Genomic DNA, 11,803 nt, shown 5'->3' on the forward strand with positions numbered 1-11,803 from the left:
ATAGTTTTTGTTAAGTGTTTTTGTTTACCTACGAGAAATACTTCATGTTAGGATCATCAGAATGGTTTCTGTTTTTAAAAGTGAAAAAAAAAACAGCTTTAAAAGTCTTCAAAACTCTATAGTTTCTTGCCTCAAAAACTCAAATGTTTTGTTTTGTAATCCAAAAAGATCATAACTTAAACTGCAGTCCGTAATACAAAGTACAAAAACCCTGAGAATGCTAAGTGTAAATGTATAAAAACTGTACATTTCTAGGATATCTTCTTTATATCTACAATCAACAAATAAACGTTAACTATAAATTAGCGTCGGGGCAAACGTTCATCGTTTTTTTGCCGCCAATCGTTCATCAACGCATGAAGGAACAAAACTTAAAAGAAGTACGGAAATGTTCGGAAAGGTGAAATGGAAATGGCTGTCATCAATAAACTGAGCTTATACCAATAAATTTGCGGGTGGACTTACTGTAGTGTAGACATAAAACAGTACAGTTCAACCCATCATTTCAAGCTGAAAAACGAGAAAATATAGAAAAGTCTAAGTACCATGTAAAATATTTACAAACACCTAGACTAGACAAGAGGCAAAAACACATTCTCATGAATGTGTCACAGCAAAAATGAATTGGTGTGAAAATAAAGGGAATTACCAAATCGTCGATGTCTTCCACTGGTTCTTCTGGGGTTTCTTCCGGTGTGCTGGTGACATCTTCCAAAAACTAAACACATGTTTTCAGCATAAATACAAGACCATAATATCACACCAATTCAACAACGTCTTGACGTTTTTCAAAAAGAAATACCCAAGTTTAAATAAGATAAAAATTAAATAAAAAATATTACCGATTTTGCAGCTTCCTCTGTGATATTTACATCGCCACATTCGTTTTTATTGATCAGAGTTACCTTTTCTGAAAATATCGATTATATAAAAATACAACGAGATTCGCAAATCATCATTTCGTCGAAAGAAATATGGCCCCCTATAGTTTACCTTCTTTAATTCGAGCCCAGAACGATGCCTTGTTACAAAGTTGCTCTTTCAAATCTTCAAGAAAGGTGTTGAACATTTGCCCCTCCACTGCCTTAACGAAATTGATATCGAGGTATCAATGGCTGATTGTGCAATTCACTTTTAAATATCAAACCATTCAAGGGAATTCAGCAGAAAGGATCTAAGAAATTGATCTACGAGTTGTCGTGTGTGAAATTCGGTGTAGTTTAGGTTTCTTTCTGAAGATAAACATGGAGATATAACAAACCTTGATGGATTCTTTACGCAATGCATGTATGCACAGCATTGCCTTGTCATAAAACTCGTCTCTGAATGAATCCAAAACAAGCTGAAGAATGCGATCCTTCATTTGTTTTGACGCTGAAAAAATGACATAGGAACATAGTATTGTGGAGAAGAATGGTGCAAGAATCGCTCCCCCTGCAAGAGAGCTCTTATCACCCTCCGTTCATATGTAATGAGAATCTCACAGTTTTCTTTTCAATAAGTATACGAGATGACAATGTAGTAGGTGACAATGATTACATTTTACCTTCGCTGAAGCGGTCAACATCTTTGAGATTCACAAGATATGTGAAATCGCCAACAGGATCAACAGTTCCAACCTAAACAAAAATGAAAATAGATCTAGTTACAATTTCGAACCGTCAGAACCTTCCATGATTTCTCAATCAAACGAGAGTCCGTGCTCCAAATGATCGAAAAATACACTAATTCCAGTCACCTCAGTAACTTCAGATTTCGTTAAGTCGTCCATGCTGATAACAGAATCGCCAGCGAGTTTCGGCCGTTTCGCTTCACGACCATCGTCACTTAAACCAAGATCCATGCTGAAATTTGAAACAGGTATTACAGAAATATCCACAAATATCACAGAAATATCCACCTCACTTCCCCCCCCCCACCAGAGGTCATCAACGTCTTTGGTGAGCACCAGGGACGTAACCTAGGAGCTTTATTGAGGGGGGGGGCAGGGCGTGTATATTGATATATTCGTGTAATCGCCGATCGATTTCTCTTAAGAGAAATTGTTGCTACGGCATCCTATTTCTTCAATCCTATTTCAATTGCTATTTCAAACTTTTATGGTCTCACCTCGTCTTGAACACGTTTTCTTCATCTTTCATTGATTTCTTTTTCTCGACAACCTCCAGTGGGAACAGTTCCTACACAAATAAGATTTTTGTCCTTGCACTCATCATCCCATATTACGCCAACTTAATTAAACATTATGAATTATCATTCTAAACTCTATGGTACAAACCTTTAATTTTTCGAGATGAGCGGCTGACTGAACCTGAATATCGTGAGGTTGCTGAACGGAACTATATCCATGAGGAAATAAATTTCGTGAAATTGGAAACATGAAAATATCAGGTGTTGCTGAACTAGAGTATTGGACTTCGTCAAAATAAGGATAAATAAAGCAGGCAGATTAAATTGATCAAGTTGTATTCAAAAGGCTCCTCATCCATTCTTACCTTTCAATCACTGGATCAATGTCCGGGAGAGGTTCTCCGGGGTTTAATGTCCGATGTACGATACACTAAACATCGATGGATTTTCAACATAAAAATCGTTCACAGTGTACAAAGGAATAGTTGACCAACAAATGGACAATATTCTTGTATGTTTTCATGGCGACATCAGTAAGTACATTAGTTTGTAGGTACACCACGTACAGGTTCGGGTTAACGGACAGTATAAAATACTTAAGTGAGGTATACCTACAAGCTAATTTATTTAACAAACGAATAGTTGACTAAATTTAGTTTTTTCTTAGGATACCTGAAAAAGTCGCTGTCTGTACGGATTGAATATCTCTTTCGGTTTCAAAGCGTCTTCTGTGCCTTCGTCAGCATCGCTAGGGAAGGAAAGGAGTTGTTTTGGCGGTTGTTGAAAGGCCTTGACTGGGCCATCACTTGTTGGACCATCACAGTATTTGTATTCAATGCAATACTTTTAAAGACTGAGGTATTATGAATAAATAGCAGACCTTTTTTCTTTGCCAAGAATCAAGCTGTTAATAAAATCATCAACAGCTTCCATTTGTTCATCTATATTAGGAAGGATTGATATGTTCACTAACATTAATTGATATTCAAATTCGCTATATTTCCACCGAATTTAGACAAGCTAAAACTCAATCGTACTCCTTAGGCTCAGAGGTCAATTGAGGCCGGACCATAAAACTTTGCATCACAGGGAATCTCAGTATACAAGGAAATCGTAATTTACTAAAAAAGTTCAATCAATTTTAAACCTGTGGGTTCTTGTTTCGAAGTTGACGGTAGAGAGGCGAATGTAAACTGTCTGATATCTTCAGCAAATGGCAAAGCCGTAAACAACAAACACTAAATAGGAAAATAATTCGTCGCAGAGTCTAAATAATCGATATTTTTCGATATTCTTTGAAGGAAAAACATAAGGAATAGGATTAGAATCTACCTCGTAGTTTTCTTTGATGTGTGGACTAAGAAAGCCAATCTTTGGTGTAGCATTGTTTCTGAACACGTATCTCACGATAGCGACTTTGTCCGACTCGTATAGAGCACGAATGATGGCTGATAGACCGACAGCTGCAGCCTGAAATGATTCATGTTTACTGTCATTACAGTCAACGTTATCTATAAAATCCATCCACTTATAAACATCCAAAATTACCATCACCAACGCGACTATTTTACCAAGTTAACATAACCATCGCAATTGATAATATGACCATAACACCACCATTACCGTCAATAATACGTTGACCAATCACGTTCGCCGACTGATACACTCACCTGGTCATCAGGTTCAGGGACAAAAGCTACAACACTGTCACCCATATACTGATGTCGTTTCACCTGAATTGGTTAAAAATTAATAAATTATTTACAGTCATGCCTTGGAACCAAAGTTTTACCATTTTTATACTATCCAGAAAGAATATTTCTAGACCATTATAAACTATTTCCCAAAGAACTATGCATGTCACTCCTTGTCATTACCAGAATAAACAAAGGTACGCACAAACGAACCACTGCACCAACAAGTTCTATTTCAAAGACTACATTTTTAACTCACACAAGACGAAGGCGTAAAACAAAGCACTTTTAAACATTTCTCTGCTTCCAATTTTATGCTCTGTTGGTCGACGTTCAAAAATGGAACCAAAGTTTTACCATAACGAAAACCTAAACGAGAATCAATTAGATCACCATACGTAGTCAACAGGAATTGAAATGAAAAAAAAAAGTTTTTTGTTGAGGCGATTGAAGCCCAGTTTTCGCCAACCTTTTGCCAAATCCTCTTTTTCAACCTCAGTTTCATCCTCGTCATCTCGATGATAGGTTCTCTGTATTGCAACACCCATGTCGCCCGGTTCTGGCGAAGCTTCAGCTGGAGCTGAGAGCTTTTTCCATGAGTCTGGCTTCTGTTCTTTCACCTGAAATATATTGTAGTGAGTAATCATTGAACGCTGTTTGACTGGTACAGCTTTACCTTGCACAGTACCATAACTTCACTGGACCACCATGTTTAATTTAGTTCAGACAGTTTATTGTAGAATACTACCTACACTGGACCAGCACGTTTGGGATATCTTTCTCAGGTAGTTCAGACACAAACCAAGACAGCTTACTGTAGAACACTACCTACACTGGACCACCACGTTTGAAATATCTTTTTCAGGTAGTTCAGATACAAACCACGACAGCTTAATTTTTGCAGAATACTAACTACACTAGACCACCACGTTTGAGATATCTTTTTTAGGTAGTTCAGACACAAACCACGACAGTTTACTGTGCTGAAAACTACTATTGACCCAAATTTCACGTGAGGAATCAAGTTTATTTACCCTAATATAACCGTAGACATTTATCTTGATGTTCGATCCAATTTGAAGAGGTCCACGAAACGTTGTAGTTTGCTTGATTGCTTTCTTTTCAACGAAGGCCAACATTGGCAATACATCGCTACAAATAGAATCAACAAAACACATTACCTGGTACTTTTTCAGGAACGGGTGTGTTTCTAACATAAAAGTCGAGTAAAATCTAACCTTAAAGTAAATGTCTGTCCTTCCACTTCGCCTAGGATTTGTTTTATGCATTCTTCACCAAGTTTCTATTAGAAAATTATCAAAGTTATAATAATCCAGACCGAGGTAAAACGATATTATTACTCAATCGTAGGACCTCGGCTAAAATTCGGTCCCGGCACATTCGGTGTGATATGGTCGTGAAAACACCTATATATAGAGAGAGGGGACACGCCCAAGGGGCACGAATATTTTTTTTTTAATTTGAAGTCTCTAAATCGTTGCAAAATTTTCTGACAGTTCGTAGCCCACATATCTTCTTATTTCATTGGCGCCCTGGCCACACCCAGGTTCCTTTTTATCTCGGGTCCCATGCGCGACGCACTATGCAGTAAATAATACAAAAATGTTGACCTGTTGTGCCGTCTTTGGTTTTCTGTGAGCTCGTCCAGCATTGGTTGGCACTTGAGTATTCGTGCTGTCATTATCACCATCATCCTCGTCATCATCATCATGTAAGTTTGGTCCACTGAAAGAAATTTAGGTTCATCTAAGATCCGTTAGAACGAGAGACGTGAATTATCCTCTCGCAAAATCTTTATCGTGTTCGTAAATATCGTTATATAATCGTGCAAAAAGATATCCACACACATACACAACTGTAAAATTAGTTTCCAAATTTTTTATGCCATCGATAATGGCCTCCAAGCCATCATCTCCAAAAGGGGATCCAAAATTCGAGAACATCATCATGTTTTTTTCACCACACTTTTTACCCCTACAACAAAACGAATTCTGAGATGGGACCCATGAAATAATCTGCAAGGGTATTAATTTTCCTCCAAAAAAATTAATAAAGACAAGAGAGAAAATAGGGCGAAGCCTGTTATGAGATGATTGTACTGATGGTTATGCTATAAAACTCGTAAATGTGGGTGGACATGTCCGACCCTCACCCCCTGAATAATGACCTGGTACAGTAGTATATTTTGCATTTGCAGCACTTTATCAATGTATAGACAGTCCATGATTCCACCTTACAATGCGTTAAACTCGGTTGTTAAGTTAAAGAAGTCGAAACGAATTATGACTATGTGTCAAACAAGAACCAGTCGTTGACAGCATGTCACCAAACTTTGAGAAGAAAATGCAAACACATCTTGATAGTCATAACAACACTACCAACATGTTAATGCTCGTTTTTCATATAACAGCATCTAAACCTCGGTACAAACAGCACAAACGACAGCAGAAAAAAGTTTAACTTGTGTGACAAACTTCGTTGTGTAAATGGGTTGGTATATACTTACATTGTGGCTTGGTTTAGAAGATGTGTAGCAACCACAATTGCATCAACAACTGACTTTTTGTTAAGAAAGCAATTGACATGAAGAGTTCAATCAATATTGCAGGGCAGGATGCAATTGAAATTATTTTATCGGGATTATTTCTGCAAATACGAATGGACTGAAAGGATACAGTCTGCTTCCTCATTCCCTAAAATGACACACAAATATTTTGTTCATAACAGCAAAAAATCGTGTGTGTTGAAACTTGCTGGTTATCAGAGAATTCGTTTGGCAAAAACTTGCTTATTGGTATTCTAGAAGTAAGATTTAAAATCGTAATAATCGAAAGCAATATACCTGGAACGATTCCATCATGAACATACTGAAGAAAATCCTGATCAGGGCAAGCAAACTTTCTTGCAACTTTGATATTCTCATACCCACCAGAACCATCTGCCAACTCATTCTCGGTTTCTGCATTTAGTAAATCAAAACAATATATCGATGATTAATAGGTATTGAGTATCAGTCCTGCTTTTTACTATATATAAAAGCAGGTTTGATTTCTGCATTGTGCAAGTTTCCTTCATGGTGACAGCTAGATTTACATTCAGCAATACATGCAATGTTCATGAAACCGTTTATATCAACCACAAACGATCACATAAATTATCACATAAAGAAATACATGGTAGAGATAAGATACAACAATTAGATTACCCTCAGCTCCGAAGAGAACCAGAGCTATTTCATCCTTAGGCGAGGTAAACATCTAAAAAAAAGATGAACCACCATTCAATTCACTGGCGCTGCAAACGTTGAATTTTGCGATGCGATTCTGCTCCGTATCACATTTTTTTTATGAAAAAATAAATTCGGTGCATCGATTTACAAACTTACATTCAAATAAAAATTCATTAGAGAAACTGCTCAATGCATGAATTTGCTACAAATCTGAGTACACGTGTTTACGATAATTGCAATACACTTGTAGTATTAAAAGTCTACTGTACGTGCACAATGAAAACTGCCCACGCATAGCTTAAACAAACTTTCCACACAAAATATACAAATTTATCTCATACTTTTCTCGTAAGAATCATCTTTATCGCTTTAACCGACGTTTCCAGTGCAGTTTCATGGCCAGCTGGTGCCTGGCACATCGCTGGGCCAACATCCAAGATGAGTGCAAGGAACGTCTAGAAATCGGACGAAAACAAACGATCGGTTACTTTCAGACACGCATGAACAAGAATCCAATTTTATATACACTTGGCAAACAGGGATCGTAACGAAAAATAGATTAAAAGCATGAAATCTAGCAAGAATTGCGAACGATTAGCTGAATTCACTTACCTTACCCGCCATTTTATATTTTTACTTTATTTACCAATGGCAATGATTTGATTTTGGGCGAATTCAAACATGCCCGCGAAGAAGAAACGTCATAGTTGCCCGGAACCAAAGCCGGAAACGTCATTATTATTCTGTGTAAATATTTGTCATCTTAATCCCTGTTTTCTTTTTTAATATAGTATAGACTTGTTATTATATATATAATATATGGCATATTATACATAATATGTTTATAGTTTATTTATAGTTTATTTATTATATTTATAATATATTTAAAGTTTAACAATCCAAAATAACCAGGGTTAGGGAGCGTGTTAAAGATACTAACATTTATACAGTCATTACAATTTTAAGCCAAAAGATGAAAAAATCATGCAATGTTCGTCACAAGCAATCCTCACGCATTCAACGCGCTTCATCCATGACTCTATCCCGCATTTCGTCCAGAACATCAAGTGCTGTTTTTTTAAATTTTTTAATGACTTCATTCAGGAAACTATAAGTAGCGGCAAACGAAATGCTCCCTGCAATAGAAGGGCCTACAACGGGAATAAATCGAACAAGTTCTTCTACTGCACTCTTGGCAGTGTACGAGGCAAGAGCTTTCGCAATTCCCTTATGATTTGACCCGGAAAACATTTGAATTTTCTCCTGATTTTCACGGGTCATCATTTGGAATTCTTTGGATTCCTTTTCTGGCAAACCAAACTGTGATTTGTAGAGACTCAACTCTTTATAAATCATGGCCATATCTATCAGAATAGATAACCCAGGCACAGGAGCTAATGCACCGGTGGCTGAAGCAGCTGCTACCTTCCAAATTCGATCTAAAATACATAATGAGTAACTGAGCGTGATGCTTTTACGACGTAACATCAAATTCAGCCCTCTTTACAATCACATGACAATATTATATCATAAATAAATTTGTAGCGAAATAAAAAATTAAGATCGTAATTTGTTGATTTATTGCTTCGTTTCGGTTTATTTGCTATGCTATTTAATTTGTATTGAGCATTCTGATTAACTACGAACAAATCCATAATATATATATAGATTTGTTATCCAACACAGGATGAGAAACACGAGTTACTTCATCGAATTTTACTTACTACAGAACTGATTCGTATGACAAGCGTTAAGAATTTACCTGATGAGTGTGGCAAGCTTAATGCTTGTCATACGAAACAGTTCTGTAGTAAATAAAATTCGATGAAGTAACTCGTGTTTCTCATCCTGTGCTATATCGCTCTGCGCAAGCATTGAGCACTCTGTCCGGACGATTTTGTATGGGTTAGTTTCTACCACTACATTTATCACTTTATACACCTATCATATCATATTATATGGTGAAATGAATGATGAAATTTTGACTGCCTAAATAGATGGTCCTAATTTCATCCGTACCAAACCTAACTGAAATTGCGCGTAGTGTAAAACGAGTCAACGTGATCATCTGTGATATTAATGTCACCGAACATTTCCAAAAGCTGTAAATCGGAGCTAATATCCCAAGTTTACCTTGAAGGAATTGAGCCTTCCTTTCTAGCAAATCCTTGGAGAAATTTGTCAAGGTGAACGTAAGAGATTCTTTCTGACAGGTCGGCAACGAATCAATGATTGCTTTAGTGAGAAGGGAAAAGTCCCATTTGTCTGGGTGATGATTACTAATGAGGTACACAACTTCCTGCTTATCACGACGATATCTTTCATCTTTCAAATTTTTCCAACAATCTTCCTTGATGCGCTTTAGGGTTTTCTCTTCATTAAATGATCTCTTTCGCTTTTCGGAAGCAATGTCGACATCGATGTGAGTGCGAATAAAGAAGAACAACTTTTTGTTCTTTTTAATTTCTTCGGCAAACAAGTAATCGTTAATAGTAAAACGTTTCACGGCAAAGATCAGAAAGGTGTCGAAATTTGCGAATCGAAATTCTTTAAAATATTCCGCAACATCGTCATGTGTTGGTGTTCCTGAAGAAAAAAGATTTATCACTGATGCAGAAAAACTAATTTTCCATTTTCTGGTCAGTCCACTGGGCGCCGCTATACGAGTTAGATGGAGCCAACTGGGAATAAAACATTTTATGTGATATAAGTGCACCGTGCACGGACTATTTTTGTGAATCGAAATAGTTTCGGTTTGGAAAGAAAATCCCGTCTGAGACAACTGTTCTCTGTCTCATGAATTACAGATTTACAGATTATTTAGATGGACGGACTGATGGGACGGATGCATGGACACGGCCAAGTTTTAAGCGGTTCTGGAGCTTGTACCTGGCACTAGTTCCAACTGAACTGGCGTAGGTGTGACATCGACCCCCAACAGCTTACCTTGAATACCTTCTCCCACAACACGTACAGCTGAAAACCCGGCTTGGCAACGCTACAACGCGCGTGAGAGCTAGGCACTAGGCTGGACACAGATAGATAGACAGAACATCAGTCCAGTGAATTGAACAAATGATTAACTTGTACATACCAACACCTGGCAAATCCCAGAATTTGATCTTCTTGTTGGTAGGATGAGGGTATTTAGTCGGCACTTTTGTTGTTTCTGTGACACCAGTCTTCGCTGCTCCTTCATCATCATCACCAAGGCTGTGTAATTATCAAGGGTTATAAAAGCTCAATTAATTCAGTTACCGTAACCGTTGATCAATTAGGGGCTTTAGCAGTGACTACGAGTACGAGATTTGTCATTCTCGCACGTTGTTTGCTTACGCCATCAGTCAAAACTCGTAGTCGCCAAACAACTACTCGTAGTCACTGCTAAAACCATAGAGCTTATAAATAACACTAGAAGGGGCATCGAGGGGAAATTGGGGAGCGCGTTAATGTGGGGAAAATCCATGTCCCGGATATTCACTCACGATATCCGAGGCCAAAATATGCCGTTTTTAACGAGTTTTTTCTATTTCCAAATGTTTTTTTTCCTAAAATATCATTTCAGGATGGCTAATTAGGTAGTAAAATCAGATTAAAAACACTGTTTAATTTTAGTTCTTGCTAACGTGGTTGTTAAGGAAAGGCATTGATGTAGCCAATAGGTGCTTGGCTTAGCATCCAGGACTCAGTTGAGTTTGCCTTTGATGAACGCATTCCCTTTTTCGACTGATGTTTCTGATACCAATGCCTCCAATAGTGTTACTTATAATCTCTGTGCTATAATCCCCGTGTTGTAGGTGCCTGCGTACTTCTGAGGAGAAATTCGCGTAAATTGCAAAAGAGCGGGAAATTTTTTTCTAAAAATTATTTTATTTTAAAAAGTATTTTAGTAAGTATTTCTATGAAGCACAACCGCACTTGTATGCAGCACAGTAGCATTTCTATGAAGCACAACCGCACTTGTTTGCAGCACAGTCGAATTTCTATGAAGCATAACCGCACTTGTTTGCAGCACAGTAGCATTTCTATGAAGCACAACCGCACTTGTTTGCAGCACAGTAGCATTTCTATGAAGCACAACCGCACTTGTATGCAGCACAGTAGCATTTTTATACATGAGAGGTAGCCGATCGTTCAAATTAGCATTCGACATTTTGTCGCAATACACTGACTCGCTGAAAAATTTTTCTCTGAAACGTACACGAGCAAACTATATTTGACGCGTGAATTCTGTCGAAAAATACGTAATATATCCGCGTAAATACGGGGCTTAATCAACAGACGAAAATTGTCCGCGGTGGCTAACGTCTCGATAGTTTTGCACTGAAATTGTATTGTATATTGATTTATTAAAGAAACAAATTATGCGATGTTTTCCTAGTGTGATGAAGCCAGATATATGAACTAAAAGAGACATACATGCATTCGCATTTGGTAGTTTCTCGCAGATAATTCACAAGATCATTTTGATTACGAATTTTCTTCATCATGCACTTGGATTAAAAATGAGTGTACTTTATTCAAGGCAAACGATTAAACTAGCTTACCCTCTTATGGCATTTATGAAGCTCGATTTTCCGGCGCCAGAAGCACCTGTTAATCCAATGTTGATTTCAACATCCTTCCATTGGTTGAGTTTCGATTTCAACAATTCTCCTACTCCAGACACTCCGTGCTCGTTTATGTGACATTGTATATCTCGAATGTCCTTTTGGTCTAATTGCTCCAT

The 11,803-nt window shown here is 37.5% G+C and overlaps 2 protein-coding genes across 5 annotated transcripts; both read right to left on the reverse strand.

Moving 5' to 3' along the window:
- Nucleotides 1-31: 31 nt before the first annotated feature.
- Nucleotides 32-7,718, reverse strand: LOC114526904 (X-ray repair cross-complementing protein 5-like). 4 transcript variants are annotated; one of them, XM_028548445.1, is made up of 28 exons: nucleotides 7,687-7,718; nucleotides 7,416-7,529; nucleotides 7,051-7,102; nucleotides 6,688-6,804; nucleotides 6,521-6,538; nucleotides 6,352-6,400; nucleotides 5,697-5,819; nucleotides 5,456-5,570; nucleotides 5,063-5,127; nucleotides 4,859-4,976; nucleotides 4,294-4,444; nucleotides 4,084-4,193; nucleotides 3,801-3,863; nucleotides 3,463-3,600; nucleotides 3,278-3,368; nucleotides 3,011-3,071; nucleotides 2,803-2,878; nucleotides 2,496-2,560; nucleotides 2,279-2,339; nucleotides 2,110-2,180; nucleotides 1,739-1,844; nucleotides 1,547-1,619; nucleotides 1,262-1,374; nucleotides 994-1,084; nucleotides 843-910; nucleotides 650-718; nucleotides 466-510; nucleotides 32-68 (listed from the first exon to the last, which is right to left on the reverse strand). In XM_028548445.1, the coding sequence occupies exons 1-27, from the start codon at nucleotides 7,696-7,698 to the stop codon at nucleotides 493-495; spliced, it is 2,208 nt and encodes a 735-aa protein (XP_028404246.1). In that variant the 5' UTR covers nucleotides 7,699-7,718; the 3' UTR covers nucleotides 32-68; nucleotides 466-492. The 4 variants fall into 4 exon arrangements, with proteins under 4 accessions (XP_028404246.1, XP_028404245.1, XP_028404244.1 ...); XM_028548444.1 differs by lacking the exon at nucleotides 32-68 and adding an exon at nucleotides 104-271; XM_028548443.1 differs by lacking the exon at nucleotides 32-68 and adding an exon at nucleotides 104-370.
- A 373-nt stretch (nucleotides 7,719-8,091) lies between these two features.
- LOC114526843 (T-cell-specific guanine nucleotide triphosphate-binding protein 1-like) lies at nucleotides 8,092-11,803 on the reverse strand. The gene is made up of 4 exons (XM_028548370.1): nucleotides 11,622-11,803; nucleotides 10,169-10,287; nucleotides 9,208-9,660; nucleotides 8,092-8,225 (listed from the first exon to the last, which is right to left on the reverse strand). The coding sequence occupies exons 1-4, from the start codon at nucleotides 11,801-11,803 to the stop codon at nucleotides 8,092-8,094; spliced, it is 888 nt and encodes a 295-aa protein (XP_028404171.1).

The sequence above is a fragment of the Dendronephthya gigantea genome, unplaced genomic scaffold (genome assembly GCF_004324835.1).
Source record: "Dendronephthya gigantea isolate DGI-Jeju-01 unplaced genomic scaffold, DenGig_1.0 000042F, whole genome shotgun sequence".
In the NCBI taxonomy this organism is placed as follows: Eukaryota; Metazoa; Cnidaria; class Anthozoa; order Malacalcyonacea; family Nephtheidae; genus Dendronephthya; species Dendronephthya gigantea.

Bases quoted from the DNA above. Each gene is read 5' to 3' on its own strand.
- LOC114526904 (XM_028548445.1), bottom strand. The intron at 2,561-2,802 runs GTATCCTAAGAA...ATCGATGTTTAG, and splicing joins ACAGACAGCGACTTTTTCAG to TGTATCGTACATCGGACATT. The intron at 1,620-1,738 runs GTGACTGGAATT...ATTTTTGTTTAG, and splicing joins CGAAATCTGAAGTTACTGAG to GTTGGAACTGTTGATCCTGT.
- LOC114526843 (XM_028548370.1), bottom strand. From the start codon at position 11,803: ATGGAGCAATTAGACCAAAAGGACATTCGAGATATACAATGTCACATA. The intron at 9,661-10,168 runs GTATGTACAAGT...TTTTTTCTTCAG, and splicing joins CTGGGATTTGCCAGGTGTTG to GAACACCAACACATGACGAT. The intron at 8,226-9,207 runs GTAAACTTGGGA...TTCCCGTTGTAG, and splicing joins GAAGGCTCAATTCCTTCAAG to GCCCTTCTATTGCAGGGAGC.